General features: G+C 44.0%; 1 protein-coding gene across 2 annotated transcripts in view; it reads right to left on the reverse strand.

Annotated features, from left to right (window-relative positions):
• Positions 1 to 16,604, reverse strand: part of SPAG1 (sperm associated antigen 1) — a 126,430-nt gene that overhangs the window by 82,821 nt on the left and 27,005 nt on the right. The window contains exons 6-9 of one of the 2 annotated variants that reach the window (XM_044292842.1): positions 10,023 to 10,138; positions 7,261 to 7,366; positions 5,685 to 5,815; positions 3,245 to 3,351 (exon numbers count right to left, since the gene is read on the reverse strand). In XM_044292842.1, coding sequence (XP_044148777.1) covers positions 3,245 to 3,351; positions 5,685 to 5,815; positions 7,261 to 7,366; positions 10,023 to 10,138 — 460 coding nt within the window. The remainder of the gene's footprint in view (positions 1 to 3,244; positions 3,352 to 5,684; positions 5,816 to 7,260; positions 7,367 to 10,022; positions 10,139 to 16,604) is intronic. The other variant, XM_044292843.1, reaches the window with a different exon arrangement.

The raw sequence follows: 16,604 nt of genomic DNA on the forward strand, positions 1-16,604 counted from the left end.
TTTAGCGATATTATCGGCCGATATTCAGGATTTTGAACGCTATCGGTATCGGCATTTATTTTGCCGATATTCCGATAGCGTATGGGGAACACAGATCGCGCTGCTGTCAGCGCTCTCCGTGTTCCCTCAGCAGCACAGGGGAGAAGGAAGCAGTGTCTCCTCCCCCTGTGCTGCTGCTGCCACTGTAGCCAATGGGAGGACAGGGAACAATAGGAGGGGAGGAGCTATGGCCACTGCGCCACCAATGAAGCTTAATCTCTCATTCATTCATATACAGGAGACGGGAGCTGCAGGATCACATAGCCGGCTCCCGACCTCTGAGCGGTAGCTGCGATCTGCGGTAGTTAACCCCTCAGGTGCCGCGGATCGCAGCTACTGCTCATAGAGGTCGGGAGCCGGCTATGTGATTCTGCAGCTCCCGCCTCCTGTATATGAATAAATGAGAGAGGGGTTGTCCAAGTTATATTTATTGATGACCTATCCCCAGGATAGGTCATCAATATCAGATCGGAGGGGGTCCGACACCCAGCACACCCTCCGATCAGCTGTTTGAAGAGGAGACTCGCACGGTGTCAGCGCTGCCTCCTCTTCACTGTTTACCTTCTAGCCGTTGCATCTGCAGTGGTGAGCAGGTGCAATTACACCCAAGCCTTCCTATTGAAATGAATGGGACGGCTTGGGTGTAATTACACCTGCTCACCACTGCAGATGCAACGGCTAGAAGGTAAACAGTGAGGAGGAGGCAGCGCTGACACCGTGCGAGTCTCCTCTTCAAACAGGTGATCGGAGGGGGTGCCGGGTGTCGGACCCCCGCCGATCTGATATTGATGAGCTATCCTGGGGATAGGTCATCAATAAATATAACTTGGACAACCCCTTTAATCTTCATTGGTGGCGCAGTGCGCCCCCCCAGTATTAAGCATTGGCGGCGCAGTGCGCCTCACCCCCAGTATTAAGCATTGGCGGCGCAGTGCGCCCCCCCACCCCAGTATTAAAAACATTGGTGGCGCAGTGCGCCCCTCCACAGGATCCCCTCTTCCCTGCTCCTCCGATCGGAGCCCCAGCAGTGTAATGCTGGGGCTCCGATCTGTTACCATGGCAGCCAGGACGCTATTGAAGCCCTGGCTGCCATAGTAAGCTCCATGCTGCTGTGTGCACAAAGCACAGAGCAGCAGGAACAGTGAGAGCTCCTATTCACCCTGATATATCTCTATCAGGGTGAATAGGACAAGGGTTCTAGTCCCTAAGGGGGCTAAAAGTTAGTAAAAAAAAAAAAGAAAAACACACCAAAATATAAAGTATAAATGAAAAATAAAGATTTACACAAAAAAAATAACTACACATTAACAATAAACATTAATTTTCAGCAGATTTGTGGGAATTATTATTTTTTTTTTCCAAAAATAAAAATTCCCAGAATATCGGTATAAATTATCGGCTATCGGCCTGAAAGTTCACAAATTATCGGTATCGGCCCTAAAAAAATCAATATCGGTCGATCCCTAGTTAATAAGCCTGGCCCTTTCCCATCCATATTTGGACCCCTTGTAAATTGGCACTGGCTGGCAGCAAAATTCAAGGCAGCAAGGCCCTTTGTTTTAATCTGAAGCAGGCTCAGCTCGGCTGCAGTGCATCTGCAGACACACACAACACTGGTGAGGTGGTCACTTCACTAGAAGGCACACACTGCACAGCACAGCTGTTTTCTTGCTGGAGAGCACTGGAGCGAGCGGCTGCAAGAAAGATGTGAGGTTTTCCCGCCTGGAAGGCGAGCATACAAGTGAGATAGGCGTGAGCGCGCTCCCTGGATAATCAGAGCGCGCACGCTACTTCATAGGCCAATGCCCCTGCCTGTGACCTCCCCTCTGTCTCTCTGTCACTGGTGGGCTGCGCTGCTGCTCATCCCACCTGAGCCAAATGATTTAATGAATGGCAATGGCAGGATGCGCTAGTGCCGCTAGACTCTCACAGTCAGAGGCTGCCTCTGATTTCTGAACTCTCTCACAGTTCGCTGCCTGGAGTGCACAGCAGCACACCCCCCTGAATAGCTGACAGCCTAAAACCCGGGAGGGACCCCCCCGCCCCACCCACCCACTAGCGCTACGTATTAAGAGTAACTAGTATCAGCGAGTGATCTGATATCCCCCTAGGACCCTAGGTAAGTATAATATGGACCAAAGATTTAACATCGCTATCCCATTGCCTAACATATGGTCTATCCGGGTTAGAGAGTTGTGAACGCCACTGTGGCAGGAGTACCCCCTATCTCTGGGATATTTAGCCCTCCAGAGGTCAAACTATCTAAATTCAGTTAGGAACCTGTTGAGTCGCGAGGGACTCCCTACACCTGTCGGGTCGGTGCATCTAAAAAGTGGTCTAAAGAAGGTTCTAACCTCATGTTTAGGTCTCCCATGCAAATTACCTTGGCATGTGGGTAAGTAGCCGCAAAGGTAGCTGCTAAATGTAAAACCTGCATAGAGCCTGGGGGAGGATTAGAAATGCCTAATAAAGTGCATTGTACATTGTGACGGTCTGGTCAACTCCCACCGTCACGGGTCCCCCTTTTCCTGCCCGGATCGTAAGGCGTACTCCCTCAGGCATGTAATCATCCAACACATCAGCTGAGGCCTATTGCTGGGTAAACCAGAAACGGAACTTTATACAGGGCACATAACTCCTCCCCCAGTATCCTGGGAGATAATTGACCCCCTCCCAACCCCCCTCCCCATTTGTCACATCCTTGGCTGTGGTAAACCTGTGAACAAGAGTCAAACAGTGTTCATGATGGAGGGTATAATAGAGGGCTTTCCTTCACATACATTGTCAATAAGAGAGTGAACAAAGACATACCTGCCTTCTGAATCAATGGCTAGTTCTTTTACCTCCCAGCGTAGTTGTTTGTGCATCAACAAGGACACCCTTCTTGAAGACGAGGTGTGATAGGAATGTGCAGCCCTCTGAACCCAAGGCTTCTTTAGGACTCGAGAAGTGTTGGTGATAAGAAGAGTCTCTTGGAGAGACAGAATTTGCGGGCTACAATTTCTAATAAAGGCAAGCACCATAGATCTCTTTTGTGGCGTACCCAGTCCCCTGGCTCATCTTTTTATTCATGTTTAGGAACATCAACATATTTATTCCATTATTATTAACCACCATAGCCGTCTTCATCATGGAGTTTGAGGGTATAAACCTGTTATTTCCATAAATGATGACATTCACATTGTATACACCTGGGATTCTTTACCTTTGCTGTAGGATTCTCTGGTTCGTGAAGCAAGACAGTCTTGAGATCGCTGGATGCAGCGTGGAGCTTATGTAGGTTTTGGTTGACCACAGCACGTCGCAAAAGAGCTGGAATAAGAAAACATTCATTATAACTCAACTAAATGGAACTTCTATCATTAGACCTGGTGTAAGATGCACCATATTAGACTTGTCTGAAACCGAACAATTCCCAGGAATTTACAGATTGATGACCTATTCTGAGGAGAGGGCATCAATATTAGATCGACAGGGGACCGACTCCAAGCATCCCCACTAATCAGCTGTTTGAGGAGGCTGCAGCACTCCAGAAAGCACCGCCACATCCTCAGTGCCCAAGACATGTGACCGATGAACGTGCCGTAACATGGCCTAGGAAGAGGCCTAAGCGCTCACACAGTGCTGCGGCCTCTTTGTACAGCTGATCACCTAGGCTCCCAGGAGTTGGACCCACACCGATCCGATATTAATGATAATCCATCAATATGTAAATCCCAGAAAACCCCTTTAAGTCAAGTAACTACATGTTCTACTAGCACTCTTCCTGCTTACTCCTCATTGCTAATTTATATGTCCATACTCACCCCCCTTCTCTGAATCTGCCCCTGAAAACCGATGTACATTAAGTACCTTAAGGGGACTCAACCTCACTCCATGTATGCCAGCACTGGTTTGTGGACCCACAGCAGGGGGGCGAGTATGGACATATACATTAGCTATATTGAGTAAGTCGGAGCAGTGCTATTTATGTAGTGCTGCCACTGCTGTATCCGCCAGCATCGCTGTAAAAGCAGATTATGGTGGATTAACCCCTTCTATGCCGTGGTCTGCGCAAATAAAAAAAAATGAAAAGGTTTTAAAGCCATTTTTGTCACCTTACATCACAAAAAGTGCAACACCAAGTGATCAAAAAGGCTTATGTCCCACAAAATGGTATCAATAAAACAGTCACCTTATCCTGCAAAAAAGGAGTCCTTACCTAAGACAATTGGTCAAAAAATAAAAAAGCTATGGCTCTCAGACTATGGATACACTAAAATATCATCATTTCGGTTTCAAAAATGCCATTATTGTGTAAGAAAAAGTAGACATTAGGTATTGCCACGTCCGTAACGATCTACTCTATAGTAAGAACTGCGCCAAAACAACCAATTTTTTTGTTCCCCTTGTCCCATAAAGTGTAATAATGAATGATCAAAAAATCATATGAACCCAAAAATGGTACCAATAAAAACGTCAACTCTTCCTGCAAAAAACGAGCCCCTGCACAAGACGATTAGCAGAAAATAAAAAAAATGGGGCGTTCAGAAAATGGAGATACAAAAACCTAAATTTTTGTTTTCAAAAATGCTTTATTATGTAAAATTGAAAGAAACATCATAGAACGTAGACATATTTGATATCATTGCGTCCGTAACAACCTGCTCTATAAAAATAGCGCATGATCAAACCTGTCAGATGATTATTGTTAAAAATTAAAAATTTAAACTGTGCCAAAACATCAATTTTTTGGTTACCTTGCCTCACAAAAAACGTAATATAGAGCAATTAAAAATCATATGTACCCCAAAATAGTACCAATAAAACTGGCACCTTATCCTGTAGTTTCCAAAATGTGGTCACTTTTTTGAGTTTCTACTGTAGGGGTGCATCACGGGGGTTTAAATGGGACATGGCATCTAAAAACTAGTAGTTCCGCTAAGGGTCCATTCACACGTCCGCAATTTCGTTCCGCATTTTGCGGAAGGGAATTGCGGACCCATTCATTCCTATGGGGCAGCACGATGTGATGCCCGGACACGGAATAGCGGACCTGCATTCAATAAAATGTATCTGTATAGCTCCACCTGCTTTGTTTTTTTCTTATTTCTTTGTCCTGCTCACTGAGATGGCCGCACATGCTCAGTTTCATCCTTCAACTGCTTCCTGAGCTTGATAGGGAGAGCATGGACACGCCCTCTGAGCTGAGGGTGAAAAGACACGCCCCCTCAAGCTGTCAGCTTGATATAAATCTAGCACAGGCATGGCCAACCTGCGGCTCTCCAGCTGTTGTAAAACTACAACTCCCACCATGCCCTGCTGAAGGCTGATAGTTGTAGACTGTCCGGGCATGATGGGAGTTGTAGTTTTGCAACAGCTGGAGAGCCTCAGGTTGGCCATCCCTGATCTAGCAGAGCAATGAATGTGGAGATCTCTGGATCCATGTGAGGTACAGGTCTGGTTCTAGATTTGTTATATAGAGATGGTCATGTCTTATCTGATGTCCGATTTTCATTTTTTACATTAGCTATGGAATAACCCCTTTAAGGAGCATTATGAACACACCGTCACAGGTACATCTGTATCATAATACATGAGAACACAAAGGAATGAAATATAACTGGAAGTAACACACCATGAAAGTATGTGACTGGCCGTCTTACCCTTCACGTTGCCAGGCTCAAAATCCAACGCTTGTTCACAGTCATTGAGAGCGTTCTGCCAGTTCTTCAGCTTAATCTCTGCCTGGGCCCGGTTATTATATGCAGCTGCTGAGGCTATTATAGAGATACTCCTATAATAAAAAAATATATATTTAAGACAAGACAGAATGATGTCAACTGAAAGTCTATGCCGTCAATGCACATTTTTAAAGGGAACCTGTCATCAACTTTATGCTGCCCATACTAACGGCAGAATAAAGTAGAGACAGGTGAGTTGATTTCAGTGGTCTGTCATTTATAAGTTAAAAGTAAGTAGTTGCCGGGAACCAACATTACAATCATTGCAGACCGGGCCTGGACAAGAGTCACAGCCACATGAGAAGAGTCCTGGTTATTCATGAATTCCTGCTGATGGCTGACAGTCTTCTACCTAGTTTTCTCCCCTTCTCTCTAGGAGAGAACTGCCAATCATCAGCAGATGGGAGTGCAGGAGATTAGGAATAACCAGGACTCTTCTCAGGTAGATTTACCTATTTTCAAGGCCTGGGCTGCAATGATTATGAGGCTGGTTCTCAACAATCACTAACTTTTAGCTCCGGAGTGACACACCGCTGACATCAGCATGTCTGTCACTATTTTATGCTGCCCTTAGTTAGGTCAGTATAAAGTTGATGACAGGTTCCCTTTAAAGGAAACCCGTGGGGTGAAATAGACCTCTAGACAACTGCAAGTCTTGTACATTTTCTTTAAAGAGGTATTCACATCTATGCCATTCATTGCTGAGATCGTAATACCCGCCTAATGAAGTGGCTAGGGTGGCGGGAGTGACAGAGACAGCCGAGCTGGTAGTGCTACACTCCCATAGAAGTGAATGGGTGCTATGGAAACAGTGTGGCACAGAGGGTTAAGGAGTTGTGTCACAAAACATATTCTACATTTTTCAAACCAGCACCTGGATCTGAATACTTTTGTAAGTTCACGTAAATTATAAACTTATTATAGCCAGTGAGGTACTCAATAAAATGCATCTGTATAGCGCCACCTGCTGTTTGTACTTCTCCTTACTTTCTGTCCGTCTCACTGAGCTGGTTGCACGTGCTCAGTTTAAATCTTCAACGGCCACCAGCCATATGTACTGTTAGAAGCTGTGACAGTTAAAGGGCAAGAGCTAAAGCAGAAAGGACACAACCCTGGAGCTGCCAGGCTGACGATAAGCAGAGCAACTACAGCAGTAAATGTGGAGATCTCTGGGCCCATGTGCGAAACCTCTGTTAGAAAGGTATTGTCATACGCTATATGATGTCTGATTTTCATTTTTTACATCCAACATGGCATAGCCCCTTTAAGGAGACTCGCTGGGACAACATGCAGACAGAGTGATGTGCTGGAAGATACTTTGTCATTCAAAAAGTCTCTCTTTTCCATTGAGGGTGAGTTGGAAGACCCCCATATGCACAAGATAGTCGAGTAGTTCAGCCAACTTTCTCTGACGTGTCTGTACTGTCCCAAAAAAAAAAAAAAAAAAAAAAAAAAAAAAAAGTCAGTCACTTTAAAAAAAAAAGTGCAACTGACTTACCTACTGTAATACGATATGGCCTCCTCATAATCTCCAGATCTGAAAGCTTCATTCCCCTTTTCTTTCTCACGTTCTGCAAAAAACTTTTTTTGCTCTGGGCTGATAGCTAGGAGAGACAAGAGGACCCGTCACTAATCCTACCAAGTCTGCTGTAATAACACTCCCCATAAAATAACGACTCTCAGAAATCTGTGCCGATACATTATTCATACATTTCTTGTAGAAGTAACTTATTATTCCCATTGTCACTAGCACTGTCCCATCAGTGCTGACTGTGTAAGGCCCCATGCACACGAACGTATCCATTTTATGGTACGCAAATCCGTAAAATACAGAAGTGGTCGGTGTTGCATCCGCAATTATGACGGACGCGTTGAATTCAACGGGTCCGCGGTCTGCATTTTGCGGACAAGTATAGGCCATGTTATATATTTTTGCACAATGGACATAAGGATGTGGAATGCACAAGGATCATACATGTGCTTTCCGCACCCGTACGTCCAATCTGCAAAAAAGATAGACAATGTCTGCAAAACGCGGACCTTTTGAAAACAGGTCCGCAAATAAAATGCGGTTGGCACACAGACTGCATGCGTATTTTGCGGATGTGCTATTTGAGGATCGCGAAACACATACGGTCATGTGCATGAGGCCATATACTAGAGACACAACCAACTGATAAACGGAATGCTAATGCCCAAACTTCAATCAACTCATATTTCCAGGCAGAATAACAGAGGAACGGCACAACACAGAGTTCTAAGAAAATATGCTCCTCCACGGTTTCGTGATGGGGGAATGCAAGTATCTGCTAAAGCAGGGATCAGCGACCTCCGACACTCCAGCTGTTATGAAACTACAACTCCCAGAATGCTTCATTCACTTCTACAGGAGTTACAAGAACAGCTGCGCGAGTGTGCATGCTGGGAGTTGTGGTTTCACAGCAGCTGGAGTGCCGAAAGTTGCTGACCCCTGTGCTAAACATCTGACAGATCCTCTAACTCTTTCCTCACTGTTATAAATTAATGCACAAGGCAATATGTGGTTTTAAAGAGGAGCTTTCTGTGGTGCGGACATTAAAATATTATTGCACTCATTTTTTTCCAGATATGCTTCTCCATTCCCCGCTGTGCCCCCCATTTTCTTTTTGCCGCCATGTATGCTAATTAATAGCATCGGTACAGGGAGGAGACGGCGGTGTTTCTCAGGGGGCATCTCCTTCTCCCTGGTTTGACGCGCTCCACTGCGATAGGCCAGCTCACATACTTACCTGATCCCCGCCACTGGGTTTCGGCTCCTTCTGCGTCACTGGTCCTGGCTGTTCCCGCGTCAACATCCTGACCGCCGCAGCTTATGACTGGCAACAGTGGTGACATGTCACCGCCAAGTTACTGGTTGTATCAAACAGGATATTGAAGTAGGTACAGCCGGGACCAGTGGTGCACAAGGGTGAGTTAAGGAGCTGGAACCCAGCGATGGGATCAGGTAAGTATGCTCATCTCCACTGGCCTGGCCACACTTGGGGGGGAGGGGGTCAGAGAAAAAAAGGACAGAAAAAGGTGGACAACCCCTTTAAGGCTTTTTCTTCTTCATTAGATGGATTGAAATTCTTGCATTTACAGTTGTTGGGTTTGGAGAGGTTAACAGACACAGAGTCCAACTCTAAAAAAAATTGGGGGATAACTGCAAACCATTTATTGCTAGACACTGGTCCAGGTCTGAGATTAACAAATTAATGGAGATGTACCAATTTACTCTACAGAACATTTAGGAGGAACTTTAGAGCCTTTGGTGATCTGGGGGATGATGGAGGAGAGAGACATTAGAGGGATGCCTAGGTTCCTCAGGACTTCTCACTGGATGACTGCGGAAAGGTCTTGACCATTGTGGAGTGACCTCAGATCTGACATGTGGACCCTGATAACTGATTACAGGGAGTCTTTCACCTAATCTGAGCGTTTTAGATCACTCAGAACAGGTTATAGACTCTTTGACCCTCATTACAACGTTACCTTTGTTTTCTGTGTCCATCGTCCAGATATTGAAAAAAAAAACCACTTTTTAAAACGTATGCAAATGAACTTCTGAAGGTGCCCAGGGGCGGCATTACTGGGCGATGTGCCCAGAAAAACACACCTCTTTCAGCCCTCTGGACCACCCTTCTGTCCTATTATTACCTCCTCCTCTGCCTCCAGCCGGCGGACACCACGAGCGGCAAGAGAAGTCAGGCTGGGAACTGGCCCGCACCTGCGCACTGCTCTGCCCATTATGGGCAGAGGAACAGCTTTTCATATTGCGCATGCGCTGGCCAACTAAAGACAGCTGACTGGCTGGAGGCAGAGGAGGAGGAATAGGACAGAAGGGAGGGCCAGAGGGCTGAAAGAGGTGTGTTTTTCTGGGCACATCGCCCAGTAAGGCCGCCCCCTAGGCACCTTCAGAAGCTCATTTGCATACGTTTAAAAAGTATTTTTTTCAATATCTGGACGAGGGACACATAAAACAAAGGTAACGTTGTAATGAGGGTCAAAGAGTCTATAACCTGATCTGAGCGGTCTAAAACGCTCAGATCAGGTGAAAAACTCCCTTTAAGGACAGTGTATATTTACTTCTTATGGAAGCTCTGACTGCTGAGAGGAATTTTGCCGGGAAGAGGGGGGGGGGGGGGGGGGGGGAGGGAATTATGACTCTGTTATGATATCTATTGTGGAAAAAAAACAAAAAAAAAACAAATATAAGGCTTGTTAAATAAAAAAAGGAATTACCCATTGTATCTACGGTCTTCTTTATTTTTGTTGCTGATGCGTTTATAACCGTCTTTGACGTCTCATTGCTCTCTTTGCTTTTATCAATTTCCGATAGTTCTTTTTCAATATCTAATCTAAAAATTTTAAAAAAAAGCTAAATGTTTAGTATAAACCACAGGCAAAAGGTGAAGTGCTCAGTTCTTCATAGTTCTAGCGTGTGCCTGGATGACATTTTTTCATACGTTTTAATCAGATTCAATTCTTTCAATTTTTCCACACTAGTCATCATATGGTGTGTATATATATATGCATTGGAATTATTTCCTTTTTCGGGATACCTTCTACAAACAACTAAGGGGTGTGGCGATGGGGTCAAATGTGGCCCCAACGTTCGCAAATATTTTTATGCGAAAATTTGAGGAAGACGTCATCTATGTTTCACACCACTTCAGACATGTTCTGCGGTGGTGGCAATATATCGATGACGTCTTCCTCATTTGGACTGGCACTGAAAATGAATTGATTGATTTTCACATGTACTTGAATAGTAAAAACAGTGATCTCCAATTCACATTGGTCTCTTCACATACGGAGGTGCAGTTCCTTGACACCACGGTCACTTTTTCTGGGGACAAATTCCATACAGAATTATACACTAAGCCCACTGACAAAAACACCATATTACGGTAGGATAGCAATCATCCGAGAAATATGGTTAGACATTTACCGTACTCGCAATTTTTGCAGGTACGAAGGATAACGTCAGAGGACAGCAATTTGACGGAGGCCCTTGATAAAATGTCAAAAGAAATTTGAGGACAGGGGCTATCCGCCAAAGTTGCTGTACCAACACAAACAGAGGGCTTATAACATGGATAGAGCAGAAACCCTAGCGGGTAAGAATATTGATAATCCCCCACGCCGGATACCTTTTATCTCCATACATACGGAGGAAAGTGCTGCTATTGGTAGGATCATTAAACGACATTGGAGCATATTGGGGAATACATTCAGTGACATTTAAGAATTCAGACTGCCTCCCCTGTTATCATACCGGAGAGCTAGCAGTCTGAAGGGCCAATTGGTACGAGCAGATTGTGGCCCTAAACAGAGAACACATCAAATGAAATTTACAAAACATGGTCTGGGCAGTTTTCCGTGTCTGAGCTGCGTAAACTGCAAGTATATTGGCAAAGGACGCAGCTTCATACATCCTGCCACTGGAAAAACATACCCCATTAATTTTCATTTGACGTGCAACTCGAATTTTGGAGTTTATGTTTTGACTTGCCCATGCAACCTGATATATGTGGGAGAAACTTCAACTGATTTAAAAACTAGGTTGAATAATCACAGATTCTCAATACGTCAGAAACGACGTGATTTACCGGTGCCGAAGCATTTTACTGAACATAAACATGTGGAACGCGAATTAAAATGCTGGATTGTAGATCATGTACCTCCCCCCAGGAGAGGGGGTAACAGACTCAAAATATTGAAAAATAAAGAAATGTGGTGGATATACAGTGTAGATAGCCCAACCTGCGGCCCTCCAGATGTTGCAAAACTACAACTCCCAGCATGCCTCAAGAGTCTACAGCTATCAGCCTACAGCAGGGCATGATGGGAGTTGTAGTTTTACAACAGCTGGAGGGCCGCAGGTTGAGCATCCCTGATATACACCCTAGATAGCTTAAAACCTAAAGGAATAAATGTTGAATATAACCCTGGATGTGTTTAGATGGCTGCTTGCCTGATATTCCATGACTGATCCTTTCAAATACAATCCCTGTAGTATAGGTGGAATATAGATTTACAAGCATATGAGTAATTTTCTCTTTTCTCTTTGCCTTTTTAGACACCATGTAGACTGATGCGGAGATGGCGAATATAGAAGTTTGAACATATGTGACAGTTTGCGGTGCTCTATGCGTATAGAATTAACTGGATGGATTTTCCTGCGTTACTGTATCCACTTTGTGTCAAACCAATCTCTGCTACTAAGCGGTATATATGGGAGATCCCCGTTAGACTAACTATGGACCGTAATGGTGAGATGGCTCGGGGTACACCACATTTACGTGGGGTGTCCCCCTTACCTGACCACAACTTTGGAGGAGTTGATCCATCCGGGAGGTTGGATCCCTCTCAGATTGGCCCGGATAGTTAGGTTGACACATTGGTAATATTGGTGCCCTTCCAGAAACAAAGATGACACTTCTAAGTCAATATCGCATTATGCGCATGCGCTAGCTCTCACATAGGAGGACAACGAAGCCGGGTCACTGGCAATATAGTGGAGCTGAGCTGCGTGCGCATTAGGCCTGCACAATATATCGCCAAAGCAATCGCAAGTAATCGCAATCGCCAATTGGCCGACTCAAAAATGCTGCAATTATATTACCATATTTTTCGCTTTATAAGACAAACTTTTCCCCCCCCCCAAAAGTGGGGGGGAAATGGCAGTGCACCTTATAAAGCGATGGTTGACTTTTTACATGGTTGACACGGATGTATCGCCGGCCGCTATGCTGCACAGCGCGGCCGGCGATACATCAGTTACAGTGCGGGGAGGAAGGAGGGGCTGGAGGCAAGTCGTTATTTTAATGAACAAATGTTCTTTTATTTCTCTGTTCTGTGCAGTGCTATTAAGAAAATCGCAAGTTTTGTATTTTGTACTTTTGCAGTAATGCAAATATGTTATTTAATTTAGTAAAAGATTTTTTATTTTGAAAAACACTGTGCATTTCAGTTCTTGAGTTAAGCATAACTACATTTCAGCATTATCAGTAATTTGTGTGTGCTTTTGCCTTGAAAATCCAAGCAAATAGACCTCTAGCACAATTCCCTTAAAATATCGCATCGCATACCGTTATCGCAATTTTTAGGGCCCTAATCGCACAAAATTCCCATATCGTGCAGCCCTAGTGCGCATATTTGCGTTAGAGGTTTGTCTTTGACACTATGCGGTACCTGGAGTATTAGTTAAAAATGTTATCTTTGGCCAGTATTCACATGGACGCGCGATATTGTCGGACATAGTCAAACGCTCTTTTTTCCCCTCAGTCTCCGTGGTGGATGATTTTAATGATTTATATACTATTTATTAATTTCACATCGATTAAATTCACTGTGTTTACATATATACGCACTTTGATAAATGCACCATCAAATGTAAAGTGTTTGGATGTAACACAAATGTGTGCAATTCTATGTATCAAATGTCAGGATATTCTGCATATGTAATTGTTCACATGACTCAATTAGGTAAATGGTCTTCACATGGTAAATGGTCACATGTTTTTGATCTGTATGTTCATTGGTCACTTGATTATCTGAGTGCTATTTAAGATAGGCACAAGCTTGTATTTCTTTGCTTGAGAAAGGCTCAGTTGTGAGCGGAAACGTCGCTACTGCTTCACATGGGTGAATAAAGACACCGGGCCAGATTTATCATGACTCTGACAGCTCACTCCACTTTCACATATGGCTAAAGTCAGTTTTAGCCAAGTCAGATTTATGATCGCCCCTTTAAGACTGTAATAAATGTGGTTTGACGGTAGCAGTTTATCCGTCAGTAAGCAGCTTTACAAAAGTCGCACGTTTTTATGAAAAAGTCGCATGTTCTATTAAAAAGTCTCATAAGATAAGCATGGTCCTCACTGGAGTGAAGTTGCGACTTTTTTGCGACTTTTAAAAAAAGTCCCAATAGTAAATCTGTCTAGAGATTCATTTACATACGAAAACACGCCCACTTTCAGAAAACTGGCGAGCATAGTGCAGAGCAGAAAAAAGTCGCAAATTTGTGCGCAGTTTTAGCCTTTGGGACTTTTTTGCGACTTTTCCACTCCACAAAAGTGACTTTGCCTAATGATACATCTGGCCCACCGTTTTTTCAAGTCTTGGAGTGCTGTCCTATTTCTGGTATATTTTAAGGGTGAAGCTCATTCCCTTGGACGTTGCACCTGAGCCAGTTTACTGGTGCCGCATATATATATATATATATATAGATCCATAAAAGAAGTTTCAGGCAGCACTCCTGTCGTTTTACTCAGCCGTAGCTGTGTGGTGCCAGCGGTAGTCCCTCGATTCGAGACGTAAAACAATGTAGAAAATCCGCAGCACTCCTTGAAGTATAGAAAAAATGTGTAGTTTTATTCACACATGTCAAATAAGACAACGTTTCGGTTCTCTCACAGAACCTTTTTCAAGTCAAGTGAACATAAAGTGCATAAGTGCTAGTATAAATACATCATCACATTGTAATCAATTAGTCATCAACCAATACAAAATCAGTGCACTCCCATATTTAGGGCATGTTACAATTCATTCCTTCTCTCTCTGTGCCCAGATAGAGACTAATCACAGTGCTTCTCTATTCATGATTCACATTTACTACATACAAGTGCCAAAATTAAAGTGCAAAGTGCAATATAAACCCTATTTCCTAAATTACCTTGCTGTGGTTATATATGAAGGAACAGGAGGAGATGGCGTCTGAACTTGTGTGGAGGCACGCCACCGCTCGCGTCTCTCCCTCCTCAGTGCGCATGTGTCAATTCCATCCCCACTGACAACGCAGTACATAACCTTTCTGCGTCATCCGAAGGCGGAGATCTAACGTCATGACGTCAGATCCACTCCGTCAGCCACCACCACGCACGCATGCGTGCCGGTAAGCCGCGGCAGTGATCCACGCCAAGTCATAGATCTCTTCCGCCATTTTACTCTAGGGCAATCGTTTGGGCATTGTCTTCCGCCTTTAACTCCTTCTGTTCCTTCTTACCTCTTATCAACCAGCAAAGGTAAAGGCTTGAACCATATTTTCAAACAGAGCATAGAATATTCTATCATGAATTCGTCATGTAACATCCATTGGGTCCACCCCATACATTATAATGAATACACACAGAAGTTAGATCAGTGAAAGGGCATTATCCAACCATCCCTCCTGTCACCCTAAACTCGACATTTAACCCTTTGGGTTTCAGAGTATCTAACCGAAAAATCCATCTAAGCTCAGTTTTCTTACTTATGCACTTTATGTTCACTTGACTTGAAAAAGGTTCTGTGAGAGAACCGAAACGTTGTCTTATTTGACATGTGTGAATAAAACTACACATTTTTTCTATACTTCAAGGAGTGCTGCGGATTTTCTACATTGTTTTACGTCTCGAATCGAGGGACTACCGCTGGCACCACACAGCTACGGCTGAGTAAAACGACAGGAGTGCTGCCTGAAACTTCTTTTATGGATCCATTGGCGATTGAGGGCTCTGCACCCGACCTTAACAATATGGAAGGTATGATCTTACAACCAAATGACAGTGATACACATGTCTTTTCGTACAGTATTGTGGATGTACAGAGGATTATGGGAAATGTGGAAGGGGATGCTGCCTTCCTGAATGTACCCTCGGCAATTAACATTAAAAGGGACTATGAAAATGTTACTAAAAAGCTGCTGTCCATTGAGCTACACTCGTTAACGCTAGCACAATACTACAAAAATAAACGCATACCAAGGGGGATGCGATCTCGTTTGAAGCCAAACATGTTTTCACAGGAGAGGTGAATTCAGAGCACGCTTTGAAGCAATTTCAAATAAATATGCGATGGATATTATGTTGCTTAATATTGAATTTTCGCAGAAAGAAATGATGGCCTTAAGGAGCAAATTGCAGGACACTGAACAACAGCTGAAATCAACTTTATCTACAAATGAGGTGGATGCCTTCTTATTGAAACAACAAACCTTCCTTGATAAAATGCGGAAGGATCTGGAGGAAATTAAAAGGTCAAAGTGGCATAGAGATCAGAGTGATTATGAAGTCTGGACATATCTATATCTGGGAACAACCATGGCATACGGAAAGAAGTCAGATGCCCAAAAAAACATCAAAACGGAACAAGGAAACAAATAAGTGGGTCAGAAATAAAGATCCAAATGAGGATGTGAATTCTAGTCAATCTGGGACTTTTTTAGGAACAACTGGTGCCACGAGAGACGCCCTACCAGAAGGGGAGGGCGTAGGCACAGAAGAGCTGGTAAAAACCAGAATACAAAGATCCATGAGGACCAACAGTTCCAGACAGACGAATGTGACAAAAAAGAAATAGAGTCTAATGTGGTTGTCAATATTTCGTCCCATATATTGAATGAGCATGAATTGAAGGTTTTAAACAAGGGATTGTCCTTCTGTCCACAGGCTAAGCCTGATTGGTTTCAGTTGGAACTGGACTTGAACCGCCTCTTCAGGAACCTTAAACTGAGGGTGTGGTTCGACTCTGGTTCCTCTGCAGCCATGCATACCAATGATGTGAATGTATCGGATATTGGGTTAACATTGAAACAATTTGGGTTACATCTTAAAAGTGATTTTGTTCCTATTGTAAACTCGCATGCTCTAGAGTGCTTCATCGAGGCTGTGAAGAGAGATGTCGCCCTGTTGAGACAACAAACCAAAATAGATGAATTTGTTAAACCTAACATTACGACACAAGAAATGTCCGCTCTGGAGGGATTGTCCAGGAACCACGATCTCACCATCAAGCCTGCGGACAAGGGTGGTGGGATCGTGGTTATGGACACCTCCCAGT

Source organism: Bufo gargarizans, chromosome 5 (genome assembly GCF_014858855.1).
Source record: "Bufo gargarizans isolate SCDJY-AF-19 chromosome 5, ASM1485885v1, whole genome shotgun sequence".
Lineage (NCBI taxonomy): Eukaryota > Metazoa > Chordata > Amphibia > Anura > Bufonidae > Bufo > Bufo gargarizans.